The following is a 13,860-nucleotide window of genomic DNA, read 5'->3' on the forward strand; positions in this document are numbered from 1 at the left end:
ACGCCGGTTTTAGCTTTAAAAAAAGTGTTCAGCAGAGTTTGCATGGGCGTCTCGTGTGCATGAAGCGTTAGCCGTGCGTACACAGCTTACGGTGGAGGAAATCCCCTAACTGGCTTTGTCACTATGGCCCAAGTTCGGGGTGGGATTAAGTTGAAATGGGTCCTGTGACAGCTCAGCTCTTCCAGGCACTCCCCACAGGTAATGTAAAGTACATTAGAGCTGTCAGTCAAGTATATGATCTGCCCAACAGCATTTGTGGGCGGAGCAGCTCCCTGACGGCTCTACTCTGCTTTGCACAATGTCTGAAGATGAATGCTTTTCAGAGTCTTTCCGAAGACCTTTTGTGGAACTTTGTGCCTACATTTTCAGGCCTGTTCATAGCGCCCCTATCTTGGTACAGATGGGCTCTCCTGGAGGGGGAGTAGAGACCCTGCTGGGTGTGCCTGCTGTGATGGGTTAAGATTGGGTCTGCTAGGTCCTGTAGCAGCAAGTGCCCCTGTGGAGTTGACAACCCCCAACCCCCCCCCCCCCCCCCTCCTTATTCATCTCTAAAGTTTTGGAGCACTGATGGATGTGTGTTTGGGGTGGTTATCTGATGTTCCCAGTTTTCAGGGGTACAACTCTTTCTTTGTGTCAAGTAGAAATGGTCTGCAGATATTTCTAGACCGATTTTCAAGAGTTCTTTCTAGTCTGGGCGAGAGAACATCACCAGCACACCATGGATTTCTAGAATGTTTTAAAAACTTTATTCAGCGATCACATTTTTACAGCAGAAGCAACATTTCGGAGCCTCACAGGGCCCCTTCATTATGCATTTGATGCTAGTCTGGGACGCAGAACTAGGGACTCATTCCCCCCCCCCCCTTTTTGTGGGACAATGAGGAGGAAAAAATGGAAGCCGTTGATCAGGAAGCCCCTTACCGATCTCACATTAGCCTTAAGTCTCCATTACCTGAATCGTATGTTTTACCCACACCCCTCCCACATGTTTTTGCCACAAATGGTTGGGGGGGGGGGGGGGGGGCGTGGTCTTTAAGAATTCCACAAATTAGATGTTGACAATCTACTTTTAAGGCATCTTTCTCTCCAGTGGAGATGGTTCTGCAGACTGTGGTGGCTGCTTTAGAAGTATGTCTGGGCAAAGCAGATGCTCCATTCTAAAGACTCTGATATGGAGGATCCTGCCATTTGACAGCTAATGAGAGCCCTGAGCTTTGAGATGCCTTGGAGGATTCCATAATGGCAGCTTTCACAAGTGGGCAGTAAATCTGCACGAGAAGGATCCTATGGCTTAAGTTTTGTTTGGCATAACTTCATGACAAGATGCATGTTGCTGCTCTTTTGAAGTCGGACACCTATTTGGTCCAACCTTGGACCTCTATATCCAGAAGGGGAAGTGGTCTCGTGCCTCTTTTTGGATGCAAAAGCACACATCGGAATCCAGTAACAACTTAATTTTCCAAGAGGAGATTCCTTTTATAAACAACTAGTCTTGGGTGCAAAATAAAAGCCCACAACTCAGTTTCGCAAGCACTGGAAACCCAAACACTCCAGTCCTCAAGGCAAATCCTCCCCTCAGTGAAGGGTGATGTCTAAGGGCCTTTATGGCCCTCCAGCTGTTGCAGAACTAGAAGTCCCATCATGCTTCTGTCTTTGGGAGTCATGCTTGTAACCGTCAGCAACTTGCAATGCCTCATGGGACTTGTTCTGCAACAGCTTGAGGGCCACAGGTTGATCACCCATGGTCTAGAGCAGGGGTCTCCAAGCTATGGCCCTCCAGTTCAGGAACTACAATTCCCATCATGTCTAGTCATGTCTGTAAATGTCAGTTTTACAATGCCTGAAGTGTAGTTCTGCAACAGCTGGAAGGCCGTAGTTTGGATATACCTGGTCCGGAGGATACAAGCTGAAATTTTTTCCTTTCACAGTATTCGCTTGAATGCCTTCAGATCTACAAAGTGTAGTTTTCTTTGTGGCTCTGGAAAGACTACGGTTCCAAAGGGGTAATTGCAACTATCAGAGGAGAGGTCTCAAGGATTTAACACAGCTCCTAAGCTAAACAGACATCCACTTTAACTCTTTCCTTCCCTTTTACAAAGGATAAAGGTGAAGGGTATTCGGGCAATCATCATGATCACAAGCAGAGGACGTGGGCTTTTCCAGATTGGCTGTCTTGGGGTCCGAGATTTCTGCTTTAGGGCCAGTTCACACCATAGAAACGCGGTCCGGATGCGTTCCAGATGCTTTTCTGCATGTGTGTATTTGAAGCATTCCAGTGCATATTCCCCCCTCTATTTTTCTTTAAGGACATGTGTGTGCTAGTGCATTTTTGATGCTTTTTATAGCATTCAAGTACAGTGCAGGAAAAATGCAGCATGTTCTACTTTCTGGCAAATTCTAACTTTTCTCCAGTCTGTTCTGGAGATGTTCTTGGCTTCATCAAGGGAGAAATCTTGTGTGCGTTTTCTAAAATTTTGCAGTAATGTGTGACACAAAATTGGAGCTACAACTACTTTATTCTCTAGGGTGTCTGCTTTCAGCAAAGATGTGTTTTAGGGGGTTTCTGTAATCTTCAGGCCCAAAATGATTGCTTTGCTTTTTAAAAAAAAAAAAACTCTGGCAGCCAAAAGGTTAAAGAAGTTCACCTTCGGGAACATGTTACATGTTCTACTCGTAAGACTTTTTTTTTTTTTTTTTTTTTTTTTTTTTCCTGGCTCCTAGTTTCAAAGCAAATTTGTCAAGCTGTTACCACCTTTTTTTTATATGTTGGATATGTTGAGGATAACGCACTATGCTGGTGCATCCTCCTGTTTTTGTTCCTTTCAATGCTCTTCAAGTCCATTCTGCCTGAAGGACCTTGTAAGGGTCAGGCAGCTTTAAACTTCACCATTTTAAGACCCCTTTCACACCAAGGTGCTTCAAAAACACCCTAAAAACGCCATAGCATGGCTATATATGGCTCATAATACGCTCCCCATGCATCTCAATGGACCCTTTCACACTGAGGCGTTGCGCTGGCGGGGCGTTGAGAAGTCCTGCAAGCAGCATCTTTGGAGCAGCTTTTGGGTGTTGAAAAAAGCGCTTCAAAAACGCCCCTCTCCATTGAAATGAATTGAAAACGCTGTAAAAACGCCTATAATCCGCCCTGAGCTGTAGAAAAGTCACATGATCTCACAAAAAGGTAAACGTGCAAGCAGAAATGAGAGCATCTACAACAGGACTGAAATTGTGGGAAGGTCAGAATGATTAAACAGACCATCAAAGGGATTTGGGACTAGTGGGAGCGGGGTTAGGGATTTGGGACTAGTGGGAGCGGGGTTAGGGATTTGGGACTAGTGGGAGCGGGGTTAGGGATTTGGGACTAGTGGGAGCGGGGTTAGGGATTTGGGACTAGTGGGAGCGGGGTTAGGGATTTGGGACTAGTGGGAGCGGGGTTAGGGATTTGGGACTAGTGGGAGCGGGATTAGGGTTGGGATTAGGGATTTGGGACTAGTGGGAGCGGGATTAGGGTTGGGGTTAGGGATTTGGGACTAGTGGGAGCGGGATTAGGGTTGGGGTTAGGGATTTGGGACTAGTGGGAGCGGGATTAGGGTTGGGGTTAGGGATTTGGGACTAGTGGGAGCGGGGTTAGGGATTTGGGACTAGTGGGAGCGGGGTTAGGGATTTGGGACTAGTGGGAGCGGGGTTAGGGATTTGGGACTAGTGGGAGCGGGGTTAGGGATTTGGGACTAGTGGGAGCGGGGTTAGGGATTTGGGACTAGTGGGAGCGGGGTTGGGATTAGGATTTGGGAATAGTGGGAGCGGGGTTAGGGATGTGGGATTAGGATATAGATACTTGCGTTGCAATGCTCATCCGAGTATAATTTTTGAACTTGTCTGGGTGCACTCTCAAGTCCTCGTATAGCAATGCAAATTGTCCAATTTGAGGTGTGCGCTTGGAGGATGGGATGAACCTAATAGCGACGGTGCTGCCTCTGTTGGTGGATATGCTCCCAATAGAGTAGCACAAATAACAAAAACAGCTCCATGAACTCCATCTTCTTTATTTACCCTTTTTCACCTCAACAAGATACCAGGAAGTACACAGGAAGTGATATAGGGAGGTGGAGTTCTTTGACGCCGATGCTTCACTAACGTTCGAAAAACGCTGTTAAAACGCCTGCAGCGTTGCGTTAATTTTACTGCTAACACCCCTAAAACGCTGTAAAAACGCGGTAATAACACTATGGCATTTTTAGGGCATTTTTGAAGCGCCTTGGTGTGAAAGGGGTCTTAGGTGGGTTGTCCAGCTAATTTCTCAGGGCTACAGGATCAAGTTTGTCTCCTTTCCACAGTAAAGGAGTGTCCATGCTTTCTGGATCATTAAAGTGGATGTAAACCTGAATTTTATTTATTTTTTTTGTGTCATAATGTAAAGTGTAAGATTTCCTATCATTTTGAGCCTAGTCTTGCCACAAAGAGTTAATCCAGCTCTGAGCAATCCTCTTTTAGGCCCCTTTCACACGATCAGACCGTTCAGGTCCGCCTGTCAGTTTTGACGGCGGACATGAACGGGCGATCCATGTTAGCCTATGGAGCGTCGGATGTCAGCGGAGACATGTCCGCTGACATCCGACCCCGTCCGATCCGCTAAAAGCAGACGGATGGCTCTACGTCCAGATCCGTCGCTATCGGATCGGGTGAGATCTGACGAAAACGGACACGCTGTCCGTTTTCGTCCGATCCCTCCATAGGCGGCAGCGGCGCCTGACAAGCCCCCCCCCCCCTGCTCAGTGAGCAGAGAGGGACCTGTCATCCGCCGGCTCAGCGGAGATTAACGGACAGATCTCCCGCTGAGCCGGCGGACCGAGGCGGGCTCCGTAGAAATGGAGTCCGCCTCATGTGAAAGGGGCCTTATTGTTAAGTGAGATAAAACTTGACAAACAGAGAAAAACTTTGTCAAATCCTCCCTCTTGCTGTGAGTGACAGGTGATTTACATGTCTTGTGCTCTAGCTAGCCTAAGACATGCATTGTTTAATTCCCACCCCCACTCCTTTCTTCTGCTCTGCAAGAATTGGCTGTTCCACACCTCAGCATGATTTGCCATGCTGAAGTCATGTGGTTACTTTCCTGTCTTTTCACTGGATGTTAGAGATCATAGCAGAAGTTCAGTGTAAGAAATACACGGGAGAAAATGCATATTGACAAGGAGTGTAGAGGTGGGCGGGGAGTCTGACATCACGACTCCACCCACCGAGCTCCAGACAACAGACCCACCCACAGAATCTGCAGTTTTCGGGTCTCATAACAGACAGAGGGGAGACATTTGACAGGTAAAGATACATGCAGGAGGCATGTATATCCTTATAGATAACCCCCATGGCAGTAGTTTAGAAAGGATGACATTGGGTTTACATCCACTTTAAGCTTCTGCAGATGTCTGTTTCAGATGAAAGGTCATGCATGTGGCTTTATAAGGGGTATCCCTTTCTTCTGTTTGGGATTTGGGCTAGTTGCGTTGTTGCCCTCACCTCAGACTGATTTTGCTTCGGGGCATCCATGTTTACATACCTAAATGAACGCCGCTGTGTCTTATGATGTACTGTTTGTAAATTAGGGATTTTGGTTTGCCTGCAAAATTCTACATCACAGGACACAGACATTACTTGCAACACAAGCTTTAGATGAGCTGGTAGAAAAACTCCTACTTTTGTTTGGTTTTTATTTTTGGTATGTCCATTTTTAAATGAAGGTGGCAGCCTAACCCATGTGCCTTGTGAACTCAGAAAATTTTATAGGTAAACAAAGAATCCTAATTTTGTTGGTTGAAGTGAAAAGGCATTTAATGGGTTTTCTTTGTCTGTGCCAGTGCTCAAGCAATTGGCAGCGAAAGCCTGGGTACTTTGCCTGGTTCGTTGACATAAAAATGTAATTGATGTGTTATGAAATTGTACTCTTATAGGGGCTGCACTTTGCCTGATGATGGAATCAACATGGTACGGTGTCAAGGACTATCCAAGGAACTGTCAGAACTTAGCCAGGAAGAGGCTAAACTAGATGAGTTAATACAAAGCTGTACACTAGACTTGAAACTTCTAACTGAGGATTCTGAGAACCAAAGATATCCTTTCTCTGTTGGGGTTTTTTTTTTTTATTTTTTTTTTTTTATTTTTTTTTTCCCTCATGAGGTAATGGCAATTTTTTTTTTTTTTTTTTCAAACTAGTGCTCAAGTAAAATGTAATTTTTTTTTTTATGTAGTGTCAGTTTTCCTGTGGATATGTTGTCTATAGTGACTAGTCTTGCACTTTCTATTTTGTCGGTTGAACCATGTTGGTCAATATTAGTATTAAAGTGCTATTAACTAGTTCAGCTCATGCAGGAGCAACCATCAGCTTGTGTGATTTTTGTTTAGTCGGCTCACAGCTTGAAAATGATGCAGTAACTCCATAGCTGCCTGTCACTTTCACAGAGCCCATGGCATGGTACCCGCACCCCCTCCTTCCCCCGTGTTTCTTGGACTCTCCAGCTCTTACTGGGACCACAACCGCTGGCTAGGGGGGGGGAGAGTGTTGTGAGCAAGGCAAATCCATGTCTCGATCTTACATGTTTAAGTTTTTGGACAATCCAATATAGGCTTATTTGAAAAATCGAATTTCTTGAGTGCTGCCTGTATGCTGGCGATCTTTCCACAACTATATTTTTAGATTTTGACCATAGATGCACTTTGTTTTCCTTAATTTTATTTTACGTTGGCCTATGTAACCTATCAAGATATAAGGAAAATTGGTGGCCTTAAGGATCAAACCGTTATTGTTGTCAGAGCTCCCCCTGAAACTAGACTTGAAGTGCCTGATCCTGTCGAGGTAAGTGTCACCTGGACATGCCATTGATTAATTGAATAGTGGTGTATAGGATTAAAATTTTATTGATCACTACACAGATTTAAAGCATTTTACACTTTAGGAATCGTGTATCTGTTTTGGTTCTCCAAAAGTGCATTTGTAAGTCTTGTACAGTGATCACCTATAGAGTAGGTCCTTCTGTCTGCTGACAGAGCCCTGACCCGTTGAGGCACGAACTCTAGTAGACCTCTGAAGGTATGCTGCGGTGTCTGATACCAAGCCATCAGTAGCATGTCCTTTATCCACTTCAATAGTAGGCGCTTTCACCCCCTTCCTGCCCAGGCCAATTTTCAGTTTTCATTGCTGTTGCACTTTGACAATTGCGTGGTCATGCAACACTGTACCCAAACAATGTTTAGCTTTTTTTTTTTTTTTTTTTTTTTTTTTAACTTTTGGTGGTATTTAATCACCACTGGGTTCCCCCCCCCCCCCCCCTTCACATGTGCGCTCATGAGGCTGCACTGATGGGCTACACAGACTGGCATCACTGTTAGGGCTGCACTGATAATCGGGGCATATCTCCTCTGAGGAAATGCTGCTGATCTGCTTGCTTCTCCTCACATGCTGTCAGTGCGAGGAGAGCTGATAACCAGCGTTTCCTTGTTTACATGTGTTCAGCTTTGATTGGACACAGCTGATCTCATGGGTAAGAGCCTCATCGACTCTTCACTGAGATCAGTGATGCGCTGTGTCCCAGGAACACAGTGCGCCCCTGATCACTGCACTGTTAGCGCGCAAGCGCAGCAAGAGTGGGACGACGTCCCAGAATGAGAGCAATGTTGCACCCTCCATTTTACTATACGGCGGGAGGTGGTTAAGGGACCACACGTTTGCTTGCTGCTGAATATATCCCATCCACTTTCATATGCAATTTTAACAAGGTATTCAGTGGTCATAAAGTTATGGCTGTTTTATGTACAGTGTGTATCTATATACAGGTACATCTCAAATCTAGAATATCATCCGAAGTTAATTTCAGTATTTCAATTCAGAAATTCATGTATTGTATAGATTACAGTGATATTTTAAGCATTTCTCTTTTTAATTTTGATTTATGGCTTATAGCTAGTGAAAACCCAAAATTCAGTGTATCGTAAAATTTTAAATATTACATAGGACCAATAAAAAAAGTTTAAATGCAGAAATGTTGGCTTACTGAACAGTATGTCAATGTACAGTATGCAATCAATACTTGGTTGGGGCTCCTTTTGCATTAATTACTGCATCAATGCGGTGTGGCATGCTGTGGTCTTATGGAAGCCCAGGTTACTTTGATAGCAGCCTTCAGCTCATCTGCGTTGTCTGGTCTCATCTTCCTCTTGACAATACCCCACAGATTCTCTTTGGGGTTTAAGTCAAGCGAGTTTGATGGTCAACCAAGCAGTGATACCACTGCTTGATTTTATTTATTTTCCTGCTGCAAAATGAAATCAGCATCTCCATAAAGCTGGTCTGCAGAGGCAAGCATGAAGTGCTCTAGCATTTCCTGGTAGAGGGCAGTGCTGACTTGATAAAACACAGTGGACCAACACCAGCAGATGATATGGCTCCCCAAATCATTACTGACTGGAAATTTCACCCTGGACCTCATGCAACCTGAATTTTGTGCCTCTCCACTCCACACATACTTTCATCCAAAAAAGATGACTGGATCACTGAGCAACAGTTTCATGTTTTGAATTGAATTACTTAAATTTTAACGTTTTTGATTATTCAATTTTATTTATTTTTTGAGGGGTGTGTGGCTGTTTCCCTTACCCAAAATAAACCGACCCTTTTTCTCCCAAAAATCATGCAGGTGTATCTGATACAGTAGTACAGTTCAAAACCTGTCATGGAAGAAATAAAGGGGCTGTTATTGCTGACCTGAGTTTGAGAATTTGGCTAGAGCTAAAAATGGTATGCAGATCATTAGTTTGGACTTCACTGGTTGTTTTTTTCCAGATCAATGTCCCAAATATACTGGAAGTCAGGTTAACAGGGACACAGGAAAATTTTAAATTGTTAGTAAAATCTTGATTCCAAAGTTTCACTCCATTGACACATTCCATTAACTAAGATGACTATGCTGAGTTTTTCTCACAAGGGCACAAATACTCAGGGTATGCATAAGCATTTGGCGTTGCCATGAAACCAACTGTAGGTTAGTCTTGAATATTTAATGTTAACATGTCAACAAAAGTAAAGCTTTTGTTTGAAAAAAATTGTAATTGTGTGTTTGATTTATTTATTTTTCCAGAGTTTACAAATACACTTGTCCAGCACCCAAGGAGCAATTGAAGTGTATTTATGCCCTGAAGAAAGTGAATCCAGTAGTCCAGTGAAGCAAAGCCATCAGGACCAAAATGGGAATATCTCAAAACCAAACTCCAAAGGTATCTGTATATATTCTTCTCATGTTGGGATGTTGAAGCAGGCATTCAGCCATGACTGTCAATTTATTATTAATTTTTTTAAATGTATTTCTCCCTTTTTCCCTCCAGATTTACTATCACCTAACATAGAACACTGTACAATGGAAGCAATTTCTCCTTTGACCTCTCCATCAAACCTCCTGCAACAAACAGAAGATCAAATACCTTTAAGTCTTGACAACCCGTTTGTGAACTTGCTCCCTCCCCTTATCCATGAGGATTATTTACTAAGCCTTGGAGAAGAGGAGGGCATCAGTGATCTCTTTGATGCTTATGAGCTAGAAAAACTTCCATCTCTTGAGGACTTCATGTGCAGTTGACTCGTATGATCCCAAGGCCACAGTTTTGTTCTGTATGAATTTCAAATGGAATCTTATCAACTTGCTGGCGTTGCCTACTTGATACCTTATTTGCCTGTGTCTTTTAAAGAAGGCATGAATTTAATAAGGCAGCAATTGCTGCAAAAAGTGCAGTTATTTCATTCCATACTACTTGAGGCTATGCAAATTTACTGCATTAGGATGTTCTGCTGGGATTGCTAAAGGCACAAATGAGCAACTTGAATGGGTTTAGCTTTCTCAGTTTGTTTCCATTAATAGTACATGGCCTGGTGAAGTCAGTCTGTGCCTTCCTGTACAATTCGTTTTCCCCAGTTCTTGTGGAGAAACTCCACAATAAATATGAACTGTCATTTTGCATATATTGTGTGCATTTTTATTTGTGGTTGTTGGCAAGCATCATAAAACCTGCCCAACACATTGCATGTTACACAGATGTACATTTATAAGATGTACACTTTGCTATCTACTTCACTATCTTCCTGTTCTCAAGCCATACGAGTTGTCATCTTGCCTTATATAACCCATTTTATTTGTTCGGAACTTGAAGTGCCTGTGAGACCTTCTGAAGGATTTCTGAACATTTACACGGAAGGTTTTTTAAACATCCTTTATTTTAGGATGTAATAACATGAGTACCTGTTTTTTATACTGAGACTCAAGTTTGTTTAAAGTAAACCTTTCACTGCTAAATAGTATGAGCGATTGTTGCTGGGGAAAACAAGGCACCCTACAAAAGATCAATATTTGCCTCTATAGCAGGTGGTGATGCCTATCTTGACACTTACATAGCCATCAAATGCTTTCAGGTGTGATACCAGGTTTCCTGTTGCCAGTCATGCCATCTGGTACATCCCTACAGGACAGAATTCCTATATGGGGAATGGGGGAAGATAGAATAGGCACAATTGCACATGGAAGTGTGTAAAGATGCTGAAGTCTTCAGCTGCTGTAGACCTGTAAGTGTGTGAAGATGGGTGTTCCTGACAGCAGGCCTCAGGAGGATCACATTTTGCACAGTGCATTTTTGAAAATGGGATTTTTTTTTCCTTAGCAACTATAGAATATGCTTATAACTATCCAAGCAGATCCCTTTTTACTGAAGGGAAGTTCCAGGGATTTGTAACCCTTCTTACTTCTGGGTCTTTTGCCAGTTATCCTTAACATGTTGTGCCATCTAAGTAATTGTGTACATGGGTGTCAATGCTGAGAGCCTGGTTTCTTATTTTGCTGCGTGCCAAGTGTTTACTGGGTCAAGAACCTAAATGTGCATTTGTGGAACATCTGCTTTAAATCTGTAAAGTAACTGATCACAATTACTGGTATCCCCTCTGTTACAGCAAGATGTACAGTTAAGTGTCTGTTTTTGAAGAGTATGTAGCTAAATACCTTTTTTATTTTACAGAGCTGCTGTGCGGTCACGTGACCTCCCATTGCTCTTTCTTCCTGATCTAAGGACTACAGAGGGAAGGGCTGAGATTCCCCTCTGACAGCCAGGTGGTCACATGACAGCACAGTGGTTCTGTAAAATAAGGTGTTAAGCTGCATCAAAATAAAATAAAACTGCACTGTATGTTTTGCTGTAACAGGGGATTCCAGGATTTGTGATCAGTGACTTTACAGCCATAGTGGTGGGAGGGGCGGTAAGATGGCTCACACAGACTACCGAGCTGGTAGGGAGGGGAAGAGGGAGAAACTGGGATGACCAAGGCACGCAAACTGACCACAATATCATGGATCAGCAGCCATGATGAACATGGTCAGTTTACTAAGGGGGGCACAGGAACAGGCAGGATCAGCTAGTTATTTTACAGCATAGGGAGGGACCAATTACACTGCAGAAGCACTATGCAGTTTATTGTGCTTTAAAGGAACACAATCATCTTCCTTAATTTTTTTTTTTTTGTTTTTGTGGGCTGCAGTGTTGGCCAAGAGCCACTGTCCCCCTGCCCTTTCATACTATAACCATGTATTGAGCTTTTTGTTGAAGATGCTTTCTCTACTAAGCTCAGTAGAAGCGGAGATGAGAACATTCTATATTGGGACTCATTGTTGGGTTTGGGCTCTGCCTTTCAGCATGAATTGATGCTACATACAGAGAGGAATGATTATTTATAATTAAAAATACCAATCTGCTTGCTCTGGCATCTGCCCTGTTGTGGGGTGTGTGTGTTGTAGTTTTTTTTTTTTTTTTTTTCTTTTTCTTTTGCGAAAGCTATTTTGCAAACTGTTCTTGCCAAGCTGTTTGCAGCACTGCTTCAGCATATTTGTCCATGAAGTCAATTGCAGGTACCATCAAGGCTTGTGGTGTCCTTCAAACTACCCAACCTAACCATTCTAGAAAGATGCTAGCCTACAGTGCCTGGTAAACAAAGTGTATTGGTATGAGAATAAAAGTGCCAAAGGTTTACATTTCACAAGGAGATAGGGTTTTTAGAGAGGATGATTCTTATTTTTGATTATGCTGCATCTGTGCCCTCTGCACCATTGGATTGAGATCCATCTATTTGGATGCTTTGAATTGATCGCTAATTTTTTATTTGTTTATACACGTCTTGGATGTTAAATTGGGGCAAAGCTTTTGCTTATCAGCTAACTTTGGCTCTAAATTTTTCCTCTACATAAGAATATGTAAAGCTTTTATGGATGTGTGTGAATCTACCATGGTACAGGCTGTTGTCTTGAAGTATTTATTTAAGTCTGGTACCATTCAAGCTGCTACCTAGTCCTTTTTTATGGGTAAAAAAAACTTGCATTAACTAGCAGTTATTTTTTTTTTTTTTTTTTAACTGTAGTGGAGTGTTAACAGTGTTAAGTGTGTGCATAAATGTGTGGGGGTTTTAATTATAACCTTGTACTTTCAAGTCTGTTTGGACTGGAAATCTACATAAGACTAGAAAAGCTTCTGGTTTTGTTGGTCATTTTTTTTAAATTAAGTTTAATGTTATTTAACATGGTTTTGTGTGAGCTTGACCCCCCCCCCTTTTTTTTTGAGGGGGTTTGTCCATTCTTAAAACTTTTTAGACCTTTTTGTGATGGACTTTCTTCCCTGAAAGTATGAATCATTGGAATAAAAAATTATTGCGCTTTTGTGGTTTGTAGACTGTAAAGTAATGTAAAAAAAAAACTATTAAATGCTATTTGTAAATAGAAAATACAGGATAACCTGTAATTTAGCAGTTTTGTCAATTAAAGTACATTTTGTAAAGTAATCAATAAATGATTTTTCTAATATTTGTAAGCTGTGTAACTGCTGGTAATGTGGTATGTTTTGTAATGTCTGTAGTCAGTGCAGGTTTTGCCATAATCCCCCCCCCCCAATAGTTATTCCCGTCCAGTATGTTATTTTGGTTGGCTAACTAAAGTGTTTGCTTACATTGTGTACAGCAAACAATGGCACACTGGCAAGTTAGATGATCATTTAAGCCCCTGCTTTCTCAGGTGAAAGTCTCCTTATTTAAATTTTCCTCTTCTCACATGCTTTGTATTAGGATCAACCGATTTATTGGTAAGGCAGACTATTGCAGGCTGATATCGGCATTTTCTGAAAAATCGGTATCAGTGGCAAACTAGAGAAATATACCCCTTTTTTATTTTTTTATTGCTTCAGTCACCCCGGTATTCTTTAGAACGGACGGTCGGCTTTATTGTAAAAACTGATGTGGCTCAGCAGCCGCTTGGCTGTTATTACAAACAGTGGGAGCTCATGCTTTGTTCGGGTCTTGGATCTAATAACTGGAAGCGATGTCATGACATCACTTCCCGGATTACTGGCATCTTAAAGGTGCCAGTTTAAAAAAAAAAAAAAAAAATAGAAAGTATTCAAAAACCCCTAACTTGACATCTTGAATATTTTCAAGTGCAGAGGAGGGGTTTGGTGTCTTAGGCTCGATTCACACCTATGCATGTTGCTTTTGAGCGTTTTTGGAGGTTTTTTTTTTTCATGCTTGGCACGTTTTTGAGCAGCGTTTTTGCGGCGTTTTTGCCGCGATTTGCGTTTTTTTTTTTTTTTTTTTTCATTTTTTTTTTTTTACAGTCTTAAAAAATTACAAAAAAAAAAAAAAAATTAAAAAAAAACGGCAAAAACGCTGCAAAAACGGTGCACTTGCGTTTTTGATGCTTGTCCATTGAAATCCATTACATGCAAAACGCTGCTTTTTGCATGGAAAAAAAGTCCCGGACCCTTTCCAAAAACGCAGAGATACAAAAAAGCATTGATGTGAAC

The 13,860-nt window shown here is 42.3% G+C and overlaps 1 protein-coding gene across 2 annotated transcripts in view; it reads left to right on the forward strand.

Annotated features, from left to right (window-relative positions):
* E2F3 (E2F transcription factor 3) overlaps positions 1-12,867 on the forward strand; it is a 38,544-nt gene extending 25,677 nt beyond the window's left edge. For both annotated transcript variants that reach the window (XM_073631139.1, XM_073631140.1), the window contains exons 4-7: positions 5,943-6,101; positions 6,730-6,844; positions 9,123-9,258; positions 9,367-12,867. In XM_073631139.1, the coding sequence (XP_073487240.1) occupies positions 5,943-6,101; positions 6,730-6,844; positions 9,123-9,258; positions 9,367-9,617 (661 nt within the window). In that variant the 3' untranslated portion in view covers positions 9,618-12,867. The remainder of the gene's footprint in view (positions 1-5,942; positions 6,102-6,729; positions 6,845-9,122; positions 9,259-9,366) is intronic.
* The last annotated feature ends 993 nt before the right edge of the window (positions 12,868-13,860 follow it).

The sequence above is a fragment of the Aquarana catesbeiana genome, linkage group LG05 (assembly GCF_042186555.1).
Source record: "Aquarana catesbeiana isolate 2022-GZ linkage group LG05, ASM4218655v1, whole genome shotgun sequence".
NCBI lineage: Eukaryota > Metazoa > Chordata > Amphibia > Anura > Ranidae > Aquarana > Aquarana catesbeiana.